At 43.6% G+C, this 16,938-nt stretch overlaps 1 protein-coding gene across 2 annotated transcripts in view; it reads right to left on the bottom strand.

The window, feature by feature from the left end:
- MOSPD2 (motile sperm domain containing 2) overlaps positions 1 to 16,938 on the bottom strand; it is a 108,562-nt gene that overhangs the window by 47,162 nt on the left and 44,462 nt on the right. For both annotated transcript variants that reach the window (XM_056559176.1, XM_056559177.1), the window contains exons 4-5: positions 15,089 to 15,175; positions 7,178 to 7,332 (exon numbers count right to left, since the gene is read on the bottom strand). In XM_056559176.1, coding sequence (XP_056415151.1) covers positions 7,178 to 7,332; positions 15,089 to 15,175 — 242 coding nt within the window. The remainder of the gene's footprint in view (positions 1 to 7,177; positions 7,333 to 15,088; positions 15,176 to 16,938) is intronic.

Here is a 16,938-nt window from a genome sequence, read left to right as displayed (position 1 = left end):
TTATACAAGCGTTATGGAATTGGTTATTACTATGTGGAAGATATCACAGGCACGGAGAAAGCATGCACTGCTGAAGATTACAAATGTAATCATTGCTAAGGGTCTGCCAGAAGAGAATTCAGGACGGACATTCACACGGAAATCCATTCAGCAAAGATTATTTCCATCTAAAGTAGGAAAATCAGTAAGTACAATTTCAGGTAGTGCCCTATTGTGTGAGAAGTCAGCTCCTATAGTGAGAGGATGTACAGTATCTCACATAAGTGGGTGCACTGCTCACATTTTTGTATATATTTTATTATATATTTTCATGTGACAACAATGAAGAAATGACCCTCTGCTACAATGTAAAGTAGTGAGTGCACAACCTGTATAACAGTGTTTAATGTTGTGTTCCCTCAACCAGTGCTGTGTAGTCTGAGTTGAGAAGTCGTACTGAAAAAGCAAGTTTAAATGTCCCAATTCACAAAAAGTTATAATTAATGACTTCTCTACTTTAAGAATGAAGACCAATGCATGAAGTGCCCCACATAACCCAACACGAATACGTTAAGTGACCGTGAAGAAGCATGCTTTTCATGTGCTTCACTATATGGCATGCAATGCACAAGTAGGAGCAGCAATACTTATACTTTCCATAGTGTTGTATTCTGCTGTTACAGGGAACCCATGGGTAACCTAGCCTCTCACTGATAAGGGATTAAGTAAATATGTTTTTTGCAGGACTAGAGACACTTGTATAAGTGAAGGGAATGGAGGGTCAATAGTTCAAGACTGAAGCTGTAGACTATTGGAAAAACTGCTGTCATTCAGCTAAGGCTATAAAAAAACTTGTAAACTCCGATTGTTAGCTTAAACTTTAAACATGAATATGGGATTCTACTAGGGAAATCATGTTTTATAATAAATGCCCCTTCCTGGATCCTCCCACTGCCCTATCTTCAGCAGCACATCAGCACACAAACTGTTCAATACAGTAGACTGTTGGCTTCCCAGCCAGTAGTCCTGTGGTAATGACATGTATGGTGCCTTTCTTTCCTTCAAGGAATGTATAAAATACATTTGCATATTAATACAGAGGAGTCGGAGTCAGAGTCGTAAGTACAAAAAAAAAATGCGGAGTCGGAACATTTATCTACCGATTCCACAGCCCTGTCCTCAACACACAGCCATTAATGTCTAAACCTTGGCAACAAAATGAGTACACCCCTGTTTATAAATGTTCAATTTAAGCCCAATTAGCCATCCCCCCCCCCCAATGTCATGTGACTCGTTAGTGTTACAAGGTCTAAGATGAGAATACATTTTAGTGTTACTGCTCTCAAACTCTCTAATACTAGTAACTGAAAGTTGAACATGGCACCTCATGGCAAAGAACTCTCTGAGGGTCTGAAAAAAAGAATTGTTGCTCTACATAAAGATGGCATAGGCAATAAGAAGATTGCCAAGTACCTAAGACTGAGCTGCAGCATCGTGGGCAAGACTGTACAGAGGATTTACAGAACAGGTTCTACTCAGAACAGCTTGCCATGGTTGACCAAAGAAGTTGGAGCATGCCCAGCGTCATATCCAGAGATTGTCTTTGGGAAGTAGATGTATGAGTGCGGCCAGCATTGCTGCAGAGGTTGAATAGGTGGAGGATCAGTCTGTCAATGCTCAGACCATATACAGCCCCCTGCATCAACTTGGTCCGCATGGCTGTCATTGTAGAAGGAAGCCTCATCAAGAGATGATGCACAAGAAAGCTGGCAAGCAGTTTGCTGAAGACAAGAAGGCCATAGATTACTGGAAGCATGTCCTGTGGTCCGATGAGACCAAAATAAATGTATGTGGTTCAGATGGTGTAAAGCGTGTGTGGCAGCACCAGGTGAGGAGTACAAAGACAATAGTATCTTACCTACAGTCAAGCATGGTGGTGGGAGTGTCATGGTCTGGGCCTGTATGAGAGCTGCTGGCACTGGGGAGCTACAGTCTCAGGGTAGTATTCCAACATGATAACAACCTCAAACACACCTCCAAGATGACCTTGCTAAAGAAGCTGAGGATAAAGGTGATGGACTGGCCAAGCATGTCTCCAGACCTAGACCCTATTGAGCATCTGTGGAACAGATGGTGGGGGAGCAAAAGGTCTCTAACATCCACCTTCTCCGAGATATTGTCATTAGAGGAGTTGAAAAAGACTCCAGTGGCAACTTGAGAGGCTCTGGTGAACTCCATGCCTAAGAGACTTAGGACTGCTGTGCTGGACAATAATGGTATCCAGACAAAATATTGCCACATTGGGCCCAATTTGGACATTTCCACTTAGGGGGTGTACTCATTTTGTTCGGAGGTTTAGACATTATTAGCTGTGTGTGGAGTTGTTTTGAGGGGACCTGTTATACAGGCTGTGCACTCACTACTTCACTTTGTAGCTGAGGGTCATTTCTTCAGTGTTATCACACGGAAAGATATAATAAAATATTTATAAAAATGTGTCACTATGTATCTGCAGAGAACCCTGGATTGACATAGAGTGAGAAACAAAGCAGAACTTGTAATGGAAACTGCATCAGTTCCTAATCAACCTTTCAAAATACAGATATTACAAAAATAGTTTTTTTAATTCTAGAAATCTTAGGCTTTCAATGAAAGGAGCTTCTTTGCCTTTGTTCTTCATGTTAAAATTGCCTGCATCAGCAATTTAGCTACTTCTGGACCAAATAGCAACCAACCAAATGTCTAATTTTATCTCTTAAGATCCATATATACATTTGAGAAAAATTAGCCAAATCTGAACCTTACATCTTATGTATAAGGTGGCCTCCTTACCCCCAGCCGACAGATGATGGCAGGGGAAAGAAGGATCAGGAATGTTGGATTTTAGCAGTCTGATCTTTTTCTTCTCAAGTAGCTTGAAGAGCTACTTGAGAAAAAAGGAGGCAGCTGTCAACCGAATAAGAATTTGACTGACGGCTATCTTGGGTTTATGGTCAGCTTTAATGCAGGACCCGTCAGCAGGGCTTTATGGTACAACGTAAGGACATGGCTGTATAGGGCTTTCGACCTTAAATTTGTACATACCTCTCATTAGTTAATTCACCCCTACAGAGCAGAGTTTAAAAAGATATGCAAAGTAGGCTTTGGAGTCCACTGGGAAATTCCACAATTTTGTGGGTTTTATCTTTTGTTTTTTGTTTTTCAGGTGTTCATTGTGCAATATAACCAACATACACTGCTCAAAAAGATAAAGGGAACACTTAAACAAGGCAATGTAACTCCAAGTCAATCGCACTTCTGTGAAATCACACTGTCCACTCAGGAAGCAACACTGATTGACAATCAATTTCCCATGCTGTTGTGCAAATGGAACAGACAACAGGTGGAAATTATAGGCAATTAGCAAGACACCCCAATAAAGGGGTGCTTCTGCAGGTGGTGACCACAGACCACTTCTCAGTTCCTGTGCTTCCTGGCTGATGTTTTGGTCACTTTTTGAATGCTGACGGTGCTTTCACTCTAGTGGTAGCATGAGACGGAGTATACAACCCACACAAGTGGCTCAGATAGTGCATCTCATCCAGGATGGCAAATCCATGCGAGCTGTGGCAAGAAGGTTTGCTGTGTCTGTCTGCGTAGTGTCCAGACCATGGAGGCGCTAACAGGAGACAGTTCAGTACATCAGGAGACGTGGAGGAGGCCGTCGGAGGGCAACAACCCAGCAGAAGGAGCGCTAGCTCAAGGAGGAGCACTGTCAGAGCCATGCAAAATGACCTCCAGCAGGCCACAAATGTGCATGTGTTCACTCAAACAGTCAGAAACAGACTCCATGAGGGTGGTATGAGGGCCCGACGTCTACAGATGGAGATGCCGTGGAGAACATTCTGCTGCCTGCAACATCATCCAGCATGACTGGTTTGGTGGTGGGTCAGTAATGGTGTGGGGTGGCATTTCTTTAGGGGGCCGCACAGTTCTCCATGTGCTTGCCAGAGGTAGTCTGTCTGCCATTAAGTACCTAGATGAGATCCTCAAACCCCTTGTGAGACCATATGCTGGTGTGGTTGGCCCTGGGTTCCTCCTAATGCAAGACAATGCTAGACAGTCTGTCAGCAGTTCCTGCAAGAGGAAGGCATTGATGCTATGGACTGGCCCACCCGTTCCCAAGACCTGAATCCAATTGAGCACATCTGGGACATCATGTCTCGCTCCATGTTGCACCACAGACTGTCCAGGAGTTGGCGGATGCTTTAGTCCCGGTCTGGGAGGACATCCTCAGGAGACCATCCGCCACATCATCAGGAGCATGCCCAGGCATTGTAGGGAGGTCATACAGGCACGGGGAGGCCACACTCACTACTAAGCCTCATTTTGACTTGTTTTAAGGACATTACATCAAAAGTTGGATCAGCCTGTAGTGTAGTTTACCACTTTGATTTTGAGTGTGACTCCATATCCAGACCTCCATGGGTTGATAAATTTGATTTCCATTGATAATGTTTGTGTGATTTTGTTGTCAGCACATTCAACTATGTAAAGATGAAAGTATTTCATACAATTAGTTCATTAATTCAGATCTAGGATGTGTTATCTTAGTGTTCCCTTTATTTTTGAGCAGTACCATTACAGTGGTGCATTACAGATGTGGCAACACAAATAGTTTATTTTTTATGTTTCATTCCTTTCCAATAATAAAGAACGTAATACAGGGCAAAACATTTTTATTTTTGTTTAGCTTTTATTTTTCAAAAACTTTAAAAAAAAATTCTGTCTCAGCAGAGGAACAATTGATCCTCTGATCACTCTTATAATACACTGAGATAACTCTGTATTACAGTGTATTCTGCCAGCAAGAAAATAACAGGCAGATGTGCCAACACTGAAAGCAAACCTGGGGTCCTTTATCAAGTCCTCAGTGTTCATAGAAGCCCATCAGCAGCCCGGGATTTAGCAGAGATTTGGTCAATATTATACCCAATCTTGCCCATAGCAACAAACTGTCCACAGACAGTAATATACAGCAGACACCTGCAGCAGATGGCACTGACTAAGCTCAGAGTTCAGAAACCTGCTTTATCCCTCCACTGTACACTTAACAACCTGGCACTAGGGCACTAAATGTAGGGTAGATGGTGCCCCCTGGTTAAAAGGGCATAAAGTAATAGCCACAGGGAATAAAGTAACAGCCAAATAATAGGCAAAACACTAGAGCCCTCCCACTGGATTTATGACTATTACCGCCCGCTTCACCTTGGGTTGTGTTCACTCCCCCCTGCTCCCTCCTGGTGTGTGTTCACTCCCGCTTGCTCCCTCTTTGTGTGTGTTCACTCCGCCTGCTCCCTCTTGGTGTGTGTTCACTCCCACTCGCTCCCTACTAGTGTGTGTTTACTTCTGCCCACTCCCTCTTGGTGTGTGTTCACTCCCGCCCGATCCCTCTTGATGTGTGTTCACTACCACCTGCTCCCTCTTGGTGTGTGTTCACTACCACCTGCTCCCTCTTGGTGTGTATCCACTCCCCCCCTGTGTTCACTCTTGCCTTCTCCCTCTTGGTGTGTGTTCACTCCCGCTTGCTCCCTCTTGGTGTGTGTTCACTCCCGCTTGCTCCCTCTTGGTATGTGTTCACTCCCGCCCGCTCCCTCTTGGTGTGTGTTCACTCCCGGCTCAACCCTCTTGGTGTGTGTTCACTCCCGCCAGCTCTTGCAACATGTGTGTCCAATCCCGCCCGCTCCTGCAAACATTTTGTTACAGCTATTACAGATACTGACCCTCATGCCATTTCATCAGCCCACTCAAGCATTTTAGAAGTATGCGGTGTATGTTTTGTGAACACCCAACTGCAACAACCTTATTATTGCAGCAATTTGGCACTTCGGGACCCATGGGATCCCAATCCAGATGCAGGGCGCTACAACACAGCATAAGAATAATTATAAGGAATACCCAGGATAAGAAAACTGGAATCCATTTATAGCAGAAAGTTTCCTTCCAGGAAAAAAAAAAAAAAGACTTGAAACCTATAAGCATGTGTAGATCCCAAATCTATGTTTGCATTTGTTCAATCCTTTGAAGCAATTATTAGTAGAGATGGAAACTTAAAACAGAAAAGGTCATGGCTTCATTCAGTAGGAACACCTTCACACGAGATAGAAATGAGGAAAAGAGCTTTTCATTCTCAGTGGGATTTTTGATGTGTAAATGTACACACTCTGCTAAAGGTTTAAAATAGTTCCAAATCTTGATTCGTGTCACATTGGCGCAAAGTGTCTTCAGAACGTTATTACAGATACTTTATGAACAAATCTTCACTGCCTTCAAAGTGTGCTTTGAAGTTGATCTACGGAGATATTGGACTTGCTTCTAAAACATATTAACACAGTGTGCGACAATAAATAGACATTGTACTCCTATAAAAAATATCCATTTGTTTTTAAATGAAATAGGAGCAAAATATCAGCACATTCTGTGACAATGTATTTTAAAGTATATCTTTTATATTGGTCAGAAATCTTTGTCCGATTCAGAGCTTTAAAGGAGCTTTCCAGGCATTAAACATTGATGGCCTATCCACAAAATAAAGGCATCATTGGAGTGCCATTAATGGCTTATCTTGTGGATAAATGGGTAAATGTCAAAAAAAAACAACAAAAAAAAAAAAACCTTGTCAAATCCCCACCAATTCTCAGTATAGGTAATAAGTGTCTGATTGTTGTGGCCTGACCACTGGGCCCTCCACCTATCATGACACCAAAGATCCTATGTCATGCTTGTTATAAGGAGAGGTGGTCAGACATGTGCCATCACTCTATTTAACTCTGTGGGCCTGAAGAAGATAGCAAGTATTATACTAGGCTATGTCCATCAAGGACAAGGGACTCCTCTACTTGTGATTGCTGGGGGTCTCAGTAGTGGAACCCCCACATATCACACTCATAGGTGATGAGTGTTATGTTGAGGGGAATCCCCTTTAAATACCCTGCATATCAATAAGATTAAATAAGAATATTCTAGCTGTGTGTAGTCACCGGCTGGTAGGGCTTAATACCTTACTTATTACAGGACCCCACCTTCCTCCTCCCCATACCAAAATAAATAGTGTGACACTAACTGCACATTATGAGAAGTTTCTAAGTAAACCACATTAGTAAATGGGCAACAGGGTCAAAATGCTACATTTAACATATGGTAAATGTAGATAACTTACTACGTTACTAAGTCCACATTCAGCCATATCAAAGACAACACTCAGTAGTTTTCCCGGCTCCCTCTTGGCATAGCGCTCCAACCAAAAAGCGACACATCTCTTCTTGTCCTCATTCGTCTTGTTATCACGTACGTGGAGCTTCACTCGGAACCAGACTGAATAAACACACAAAATATTAAGTTTACATTGTGCACAATATATTATCAAATAAGTATTCTAGCCCAGCAAAATATTAATCTGCCCCGATTCCCCGAAGCTGCAGATCCAATGACTCCTGGTCCCCAATGCTGCTTCCAGTGATGCGTCAACCCCACAGGAACTACTGGCTGCTGTGGTGACCTGTCTCAGGCTGGGTTCACACTACGTTTTGTCCCATACGGGAGCGCATACGGCAGGGGGGAGCTAAAAGCTCGCGCTCCCGTATGTGACCGTATGCGCTCCCGTATGCCATTCACTTCAATGAGCCGACCGGAGTGAAACGTTCGGTCCGGTCGGCTCATTTTTGCGCCGTATGCGCTTTTACAACCGGACCTAAAACTGTGGTCAACCACGGTTTTAGGTCCGGTTGTAAAAGCGCATACGGCGCAAAAATGAGCCGACCGGACCGAACGTTTCACTCCGGTCGGCTCATTGAAATGAATGACATACGGGAGCGCATACGGTGACATACGGGAGCGCGAGGTTTTAGCTCCCCCCCTGCCGTATGCGCTCCCGTATGGGACAAAACGTAGTATGGACCCAGCCTCAGTCAGTTTCTTACAGGGTCAAGGAGTCACAGGATCCAGAATGCAGCAGCGTGTGACAGGGATTGGAATCCGTTGGATCAGCACCTGGGTATTGGGCCATGTATGTATGTGTGTGTGTGTGTGTGTGTGTGTGTGTTTGTGTGTGTGTGTATATATATATATATATATTTATTATATATATAAAACATTTTCTCTCTCTTTTTTTTATTTTTACATTACAGAATCAATTTCTAAACTTTTAAACTTTTTTTTTAGGTCTTAAAAAGGTGTATTCCGGTGAAAAACTTTTCTTTTTCATATCAACTGGCTCCAGAAAGTTAAACAAATTTGTAAATTACTTCTATTAAAAGATCTTAAGTTGAGTTGTTCTTTTGAGTCTGAGCACAGTGCTCTCTGCTGAAACCTGTCTGTCTCAGGAGCTGTCCAGAGACAGACAGAGGTGTCAGCAGAGAGCACTGTGGTCAGACAGAAAAGAACAACTCAACTTCAGCAGCTGATAAGTACTGGAAAGGTTAAGATTTTTTTATAGAAGTAATTTACAAATCTAAATATACGTAATGAAGAATTGTAGATGGCTACATGGTGTGACGAAGTATGGAAGTACGACACAGCTGTTACCTGCACGCTGAGGTCCACGGTGTTCCTGTCTTTTCACCTGTCTGACACCGCCATTCTGTTTGCGAAATGAAGAATTCTCTGAAGCTTCCACCTGGGTGAGTGCGGTCTACAATTCTTCATTACGTATATTTAGATTTACTCTTATGTTTCTGGACTGAGCACCATACGGATTGGTTTTGCTTCATACTTTTACACCTGTGGCTGTTCACTTACTGTGGTTGCAGCAGTGCCGGACTCTATACCTTTTGCCTGTTATGATTTACAAATCTGTTTAACTTTCTGGAGACAGTTGATATGAAAAAATATATATATTGTTTTTCACCAGAACACCCCTTTTAATTACCTCTTTAACACCTCATGGAGATCACGTAACAAAACACAGGAGAAGTGTCCTAGTGACGCCTCATCATTTTCCAACAAAGTTTATTGAAATAGAGATAAAAAAAAAAATAGTTTGGCTACTTTAGATAACCATATAAAGAGCGGTCTGGCACTAACGTCACTAGATGTCTAGCCTTCACAGTCTTGGATGAAGTCTGGGCTGACCTGTGGCAAACTGGTCACAGTGGTGCTCAGCCTTGGCAAGCAATGTAAATAACAAACAAAGAAGACGTAGAAGACGGCACTCACCATCCAGGAAGGTGCTTTATTGACTCTGTACAAGCTTCACAAGCGTAGGCAGGTATGGCGATGTCAGACGGGGGGCCTCATTTCGTCATACCTGCCTACGCTTGTGATGCTTATATAGAGTCAATAATGCACCTTCCTGGATGGTGAGTGCCATCTTCTACGTTTTCTTTGTTCATTACTTTAGAATATAAGCCTGCCCAATATGGAAAGTACCTTGCTACATTTACATCAGATCACTCAAATAATCACATATGATCAAAATGGATATATCCTGGAATACAGAAATACCGCCTCACAGTAGTTGTTAAACAGTGAAGCCTATTAATCAGGTTACAAACAGATGGTGTAAATAAAAAAGACTTGAACCTGTATAATTGATTGTTTTATTATTACTTTATTGTTAGCCCCATGTTTGTGTTTGCTGCATTCTCTTCTTAACTGAATTCTGTGGCCATGAGGGGAAATTGGTTTCTTGTCGAGTCATGTGACTGAACACTTACTTTCAATTCATGTTTCAGCAATGGTAGACTTTTTACATTTCACGCAGACATTTCAAAAGTTTTGATCGGTCAAGGTCTCAGTGCTGAGATCCTGACCAATCGCTATAGATAACTGGGTGAAGCAACTTGGCGCTCATTACAGGAGATGGGCTCCATTATAGTCTATAGCACATCACCTGCAGAGAGAGACGGATTGCGTGCTGAGCCACGGAGTGCTGCGTCCTGCCGCACACTTTACCCAGCTATTCCTAGTGATCAGTGAGGATGTCAGCACTCAGAGACCTTAAGCTATCAAAACTTTTGAAATGTCTGCGTGAAATATAAAAAGTCTACCATTGCTGAAACATGAATTTAAAGTGTTAAGTCACATGACTCGACACCAACCAATTTCCCCTCATGGCCACAGAATTCCCAACGCGTTTCTATCCACCGCATGTCAGGTGCATTATAGACAAGGAGACGTATTTAGTTTTCATGCTGCCGGGGTCGGCCTTGCCCCTTATGACATCACGGACATCACGCCCCCTCCTATGGACTTGCATTGAAGGGGCGTGGCTGTGATGTCATAAGGGGCAAGGCCAACCCTGGCAGTGTGAAAACAGCATTTAAAACATTTACTTCCGAACGCTGGCCAGTGGAATACCCCTTTAAGCACATCAATAGGAGAGGATAAACTTAGGCTGTGTCCTGCAGTGGCAGTACCCCAAGAACTTTTACAGGCTAGTGTGGGAGTGGGCATCAAAATCTGCAGAGAGAAGATGTAGCTGGTAGAAGTCATGGCGGTCTGGACCAGAAGCAGAAGAAAAGGAAAGACTACACCTGTGAGTTATTGATATCATTGTGTATTCTGCCTGGCTTTGTCCCATCAGTTACTAGTTCTGCAGTTAAAGGGACACTGACAGCAGGGTCACCCGCACTAACCTGAATATACAGGTAGATAGTGAGGGTGATGCTGACTCATACGCTTCTTACAAGGTGAAAATCGGTGCAGCCGTTCAGGAGATATTCATCTTGTTGTTAATGTTTTTTTTTCCTGCCGCCTCTGACTGATAACTCTGCCAAGACCATTAGAAAGGGTGTGTGGCTTGCTGGTATGATGTCATAAGAGGGGTGTGTCTTGGTATGCTATGATAAAGAAGGGGGTGGCATGGTTGGACAATGTTAGAAAGGGTGCATGGCTTACAAGGTGGGGATGCTGAAAGCCAGTGCAAAATGCCATATAATCTATATCTAAGAGAGGGGAAAGAGGAGACAAAGTGGACAGAGGACGGCAGCTTGTTCTTCAGTTATGCCTGTCACAGCATAATCCAATAGAGAAAACAGCCCCTTACAGGTAATAAGTGTATATTACAATACAGTTAGTCAGGCCATGAGGGGACAAAATCTGAATAATTTATTTTTTTCCTATACACAGTACCCCTTTAAGTAAAACTAGACTACAACTATATTCAGATGACTAAAATAGGACAAACTAAAATAGCACTTTAGTCAAAAGATCATAACTAAACTTTTATTGAAATTTGGAAAATTTGCAAAACCAACACTGCTGGTGCTGACATCTTCACCAAGTATTCACTAACTCCTGGGAAACAAATAAAGCAGTCATCATAGAGAACAGGCTCTGACTTCAGACTCCGGTCACAAGACTGTTGAGTAATTCAAGATAAAACAAGGCGGTAATGAAATATATCAGAGATTTATCTCCGCACTAACTGGAACATTAGCATGTAACATTTACAACACTATTTAAGTGGCTTCCTGGTTTTAATGCTGGGCCTTGGAGTCCTTTAGATCTTGGATTAGAACACAAACATTCGCTTTATTGTGACAATATTTCACCAGTCTTTATTATACCATTTATCATATACTGTATCACTAGATTGAGAAAACGCATGAACAAGTCCACGGGGCAGTGAAAACAATGCCTAATGCTATCTGTTATATGCTATCCAATAACCTACCGTATTTTTCGCCCTATAGGACGCACCGGCATATAAGACGCACCCAATTTTAAAGGTGCAAAATCTAGAGAAAAAAAAAGATTCTGAACCCAACAGTAATCGACAACCTGCTGACCTCCAGATGTTGCAAAACTACAACTCCCAGCATGCCCGGACAGCCGTTGGCTGTCCGGGCATGCTGGGAGTTGTAGTTTTGCAACATCTGCGGGTCCGCAGGTTGGAGACCCCTGGTGTAGGAGGTAATACTCACGTGTCCCCGCCGCTCCGGACCCGTCACTGTTGCCCTGGATGTCGCTCCATCGCTGTCGCTGCGTCCCCGTGGTGTCCCCGACGCTCCGGATGTCTTCTACCCCGGGATCCACGCTCTACATCGCCGTCATCATGTCGCTAGGCACGCCGCTCCTATTGGATGACGGGACGGCGTGCGCGACGACGTGATGACGTCAAAAGAGAGCGCCGGCCATGCAGGGGATCCCGGCACGGAGCAGACACCGAGGAGGCAGGTAAGGTCCCTCCCGGTGTCGTGTAAGCTGTTCGGGACGCCGCAATTTCACCGCGGCGGTCACGAACAGCCCGACTGAGCAGCCGGGTTAGTGTCACTTTCTCTTCAGACGCGGCGGTCAACTTTGATCGCCGCGTCTGAAGGGTTAATACAGGGCATCACCGCGATCGGTGATGTCCTGTATTAGCCGTGGGTCCCGGCCGCTGATGGCCGCAGCGATAGGTGTGTATTTGCCGTAAAAGACGCACCAACTTTTCCCCCCCAGCTTTGGGGAAGAAAAAGTACGTCTTATACGGCGAAAAATACGGTACATAGCCTGGTCTTAACTTCATGAGCAAGACATTAAAGGAGTTATCTGGCCAAAGAGCAGCACCCATAGACATGAATGGAGGGGGTGTGGCGTGATGCCACGAGGGGGCGTAGCGTTAAGTTACGTCTCCAGTCCCGGTAACAAAGAGCTTTCCGAGAATGGAGCAGCAGTCCCACATAGAATGCGTGTGCTGCATGGAGATTGCACGGGGTCCCAGTGGCGGGTAGGGGATAAGATGTCTTTGGCCGGATAACCCCTTTAAGATTCAGCAGAACTTGTCAATTATTCATGTATATCTCTGCTCATTCTAAGGAGTCATGTGGGCGGTCATACTCAATGATTGACAGCTATAAGTGAGCCAAGGAAATAAAAGAGGTTGCATTTACAATAATCACACATGGTGAAGATACAATGGGGAGCGACTAAAGATCAGCCCTCCCCCCCCAAAAAAAGTCGCAAAGCAAAACAAAGTGGTAATACCACTTTAAGTTGTCTCGCTTTTGCAATGTGTCATTGTCAAAAACATCAATCATACCATAGGTGGCAGGAAATATTTCTAGTCCTTAACTAAAGAACCGCATGACAATCTGCATTAAGTCCAATTGATTTCTTGAATCTGTATTAATGCCAGGTTTTGGCGAAACATTGTTGCAAATTTATGAGCAAAATGAGCAACTTTTCCTGTTTTATGCAAAAATGTTGGGAATTTTTTTGCACCAGCATTGATGAATCCTCCCTTCCTCCCCATAGCTTTTTTCCATATTGATTTTTCTTATCTGCATTTGTCATCTACATTAAGTCAATTCTTGACACTGATTCTGCAGGGATTCTTCCCTTTGAACAAATCAAATTCAGTGTAAAAACAGCAACAAAGCCTCAGGGAAATTCCATGATGTTAGTGTGCATGTGCACCAGGACTGGGGAGACATGTGAACTCTGGCAAAAGATCTCTTCAGGGTACGGTCCCACGTAGCGCATCCGCATCGCACTTCAGGCTGCGCAAAATCTGCTGCCCTGCGCAGCAGATTTTGCACAGCCTGAAATGCGATGCCGATGCGCTACATGGGGCCGTTCCCATAAGAGATATTTTTGTTGTGTATTTTGTTGGGTTGTGTAGACACACAGGTCTACCCGGCAGCAGCCCTGTGTGTATGTGGTAAGGCTTGGAGAAGGGCCTGCACATCACAGTCACGTGGATGCACTGGCGCTGCCTTCAAACCACGCTGCACAACACAGGGCTGCCGCCGGGTAGCCCTGTGTTTCTGCCCCTATGAAAATACACAGCATGTTTTCCGCTTGTGCAGCAGATTTAGCGCAGCGTGAAATATGCTGTGTACAAGCTACGTGGGAACCTACCCTAAGGGTGTATTCTTATGTACAGTAACCTGCATATCGTTAAAGGGGTACTCCATTGGAAAACACTTTTTTTTTAATTAACTGGTGCCAGAAAGTTAAACAGATTTGTAAATTACTTCTATTAAAACATCTTAATCCCTCCAGTACTTATCAGCTGCTGTTATGATCCACAGGATCTTTATGAATTTCCTTTTTGCCTGACCACAGTGCTCTCTGCTGACACCTCTGTCCGATTTAGGACAGGTTTTCTATGGGGATTTGCTCCTACTCTGGACAATTCCTAAAATGGACAGAGGTGTCAGCAGAGAGCAGTGTGGTCAGGCAGAATGGAATTAAAATAGAAAAGAACTTCCTGTGGATCATAACAGCAGCTGATAAGTACTGGAAGGATTAAGATTTTTTTAATACAAGTAATTTACAAATTTGGTAAACTTTCTGGCACCAGTTGATTTAAAAAAAAAAAAAAAAATCCCAGTGGAGTACCCCCTTAATGCTGCAGGTTTTATGCAGAAAACAAAAAAGCTCCTTAAAGGGTACTCTTCCCCTAGACATCTTATCCCCAATGCTGGACCTGGCGTTCGTTTAGAGCTTCGGGTTCAGCGCCGGAAGCTCGTGACGTCACCACCGAGCCCTGTTCCTGACGTCACGCCCACGCCCCCTCAATGCAAGCCTACGGGAGGGGGCGGGACGGCCGTCAGGCCCCCTCCCATAGGCTTGCATGGAGGGGGCATGGCCGTGAGATCACTAGCGGGTCGTGACAGTGACGTCATGAGCCTCCACCCCCATAGCCAGTCATCCGGCACCGAGCGAAGTTCGCTCCGTGCACCGGATGTCTGGGATGCCGCAGCTAAGATCGTGGGGTCCCCAGCAGGGGGAACCCAGCGTTCAGACATCTTATACCTAAGATGTCTAGGGGCGGAGTACCCCTTTAAACATGGTGTTTGGGCTATAGCTTATATTTTTCAATGAACTTCTAGCAGGAATGGCCGTCACTTCCAGTATGTTAGAAAAGGTCTGTGTGATGCCCCCTCACCGCTAGATTCTTGTTCGGATCATCATACCATATGGGAAAGGAATGTATTATGAACAAGATAAACCAAGAGTCATATGGGAGCCAGTGTTTTTCAACCTGCAGCCCTCCAGCTGTTTTAAAACTACAGCTCCCAGAATGCCTTTACAGCAGAAAAGCTGCGAGGATGGATGAGATGTCGTTTTGCCACAGCTGAAGAGTCACAGGTTAGAGACGTACGCTATGATTTATACATGCATGGATCGGTTTCATACTTACATAGTTTGTTGCCTTCTTTATCATAGCCATGCAGGTAAATGGCTCCAACATCAAAACACCACCTGGGTATAACAGATTCATTCAGATCTGAAGAAGAGAACGACAGGGGTCAAACTTCATTAAAGAAAAAGCACTAAATGATATAAATAAACCAAAAAGACAATGTCTGTTCGGCAAATACGGATGGGAGGATGGTAAAAGTTTGTTCGCAGGAGAAAAAAGCATTTTACCAAATAAGATATATTATAACATTTCTTATACAGTGATCCCTCAACTTACAATGTCCTCAACATACAACAGTTTCAACATACAATGGTCTTTTCTGAACCATTGTAACTTGAAACCAGACTCAACATACAATGCTACGGACAGTCCAGATCTGTGAAACTTGTCAGGATGTAAGAACTGACCAATCAGAATGGGAATTTACACATTGTACTACTGAAGTGCATGCACTGACTAACTGTCTGGTAGCGCCTCTCTACAATACAGGGAGGTACTACATGTTCTGTACTACTCTTTACCTGTGCCACAGTTAGCTGCTCCATTGGACACCAGGTAAGGGCGGCTCCATTTTGCATTTACTGTATAGGACCCTGAAGAATCTCCTGTCCTCTATATAGACCAGTTTTTCCTAACCAGGGTGCCTCTAGCTTTTGCAAAACTACAACTCCCAGCATGCCTGGACAGCCTTTGGCTGTCCAGGCATGCTGGGAGTTGTAGTTTTGCAACAGCTGAAGGCACCCTGGATGGGAAACACTGACATAGACAGTGATTTACAGCTTCCAGCAGCTCTTTCTTACTTTTATATGTAAGGACTTGCTTTATCTGTATTAGTTACCTACTTATTTTTTTTTTAAAGGGGTACTCCGGTGGAAAACTTTTTTTTTTTTTTTTTTTTTTAAGTCAACTGGAGCCAGAAAGTTAAACAGAATTGTAAATTACTTTTATTAAAAAATCTTAATCCTTCCAGTACTTATTAGCTGCTGAATACTACAGAGGAAATTATTTTCTTTTTGGAACACAATGCTCTCTGCTGACATCATGACCACAGTGCTCTCTGCTGACATCTGTCCATTTTAAGAACTGTCCAGAGCAGCATATGTTTGTTATGGGGATTTTCTCCTGCTCTGGAAAATTCTTAAAATGGACAGAGATGTCAGCAGAGAGCACTGTGGTCATGATGTCAGCAGAGAGCTCTGTGTTCCAAAAAGAAAATAATTTCCTCTGTAAAATTCTGCAGCTAATAAGTACTGGAAGGATTAAGATTTTTTTATAGGAGTAATTTACAAATCTGTTTAACTTTCTGGCCCCAGTTGATATAAAAAAAAAAAAAAAAAAAAAAAAAAAAAAAAAAAAGTTTTCCACCGGAGTACCCCTCATTTTTTTCTATTTTTGGATGACATTTTGGTGGCTTCAAAACCAATTACCAGGTTTCCATAGAGTTATGGTCTCACTCTCAACATACAATGGTTTCAACATACAATGGCCATCCTGGAACCAATTAATATTGTAACTTGAAGGACTACTGTATTTGTTTGTACTATTAATCTACCCGTATATACTCGAGTATAAGCCGACCCAAATATAAGCCGAGGCCCCTAATTTTACCCCAAAAACCCAGGAAAAGTCATTGACTCGACTATAAGCCTAGGGTGGGAAATACATCATCCCCCCATGTCATCATCCAGACCCCCGTCATCATCACCCCCCCTTCATCATCACCACCTGTCAATCCCTTCATCAGTGGTCCTCAACCTGCGGACCTCCAGGTGTTGCAAAACTACGACTCCCAGCATGCCTGGACAGCCATCGGCTGTCCGGGCATGCTGGGTGTTGTAATTTTGAAA

The sequence above is a fragment of the Hyla sarda genome, chromosome 2, assembly GCF_029499605.1.
Source record: "Hyla sarda isolate aHylSar1 chromosome 2, aHylSar1.hap1, whole genome shotgun sequence".
In the NCBI taxonomy this organism is placed as follows: domain Eukaryota; kingdom Metazoa; phylum Chordata; class Amphibia; order Anura; family Hylidae; genus Hyla; species Hyla sarda.
Note: the sequence above shows the minus strand (reverse complement) of the source record. Positions and strands in the feature narration are given on the sequence as shown.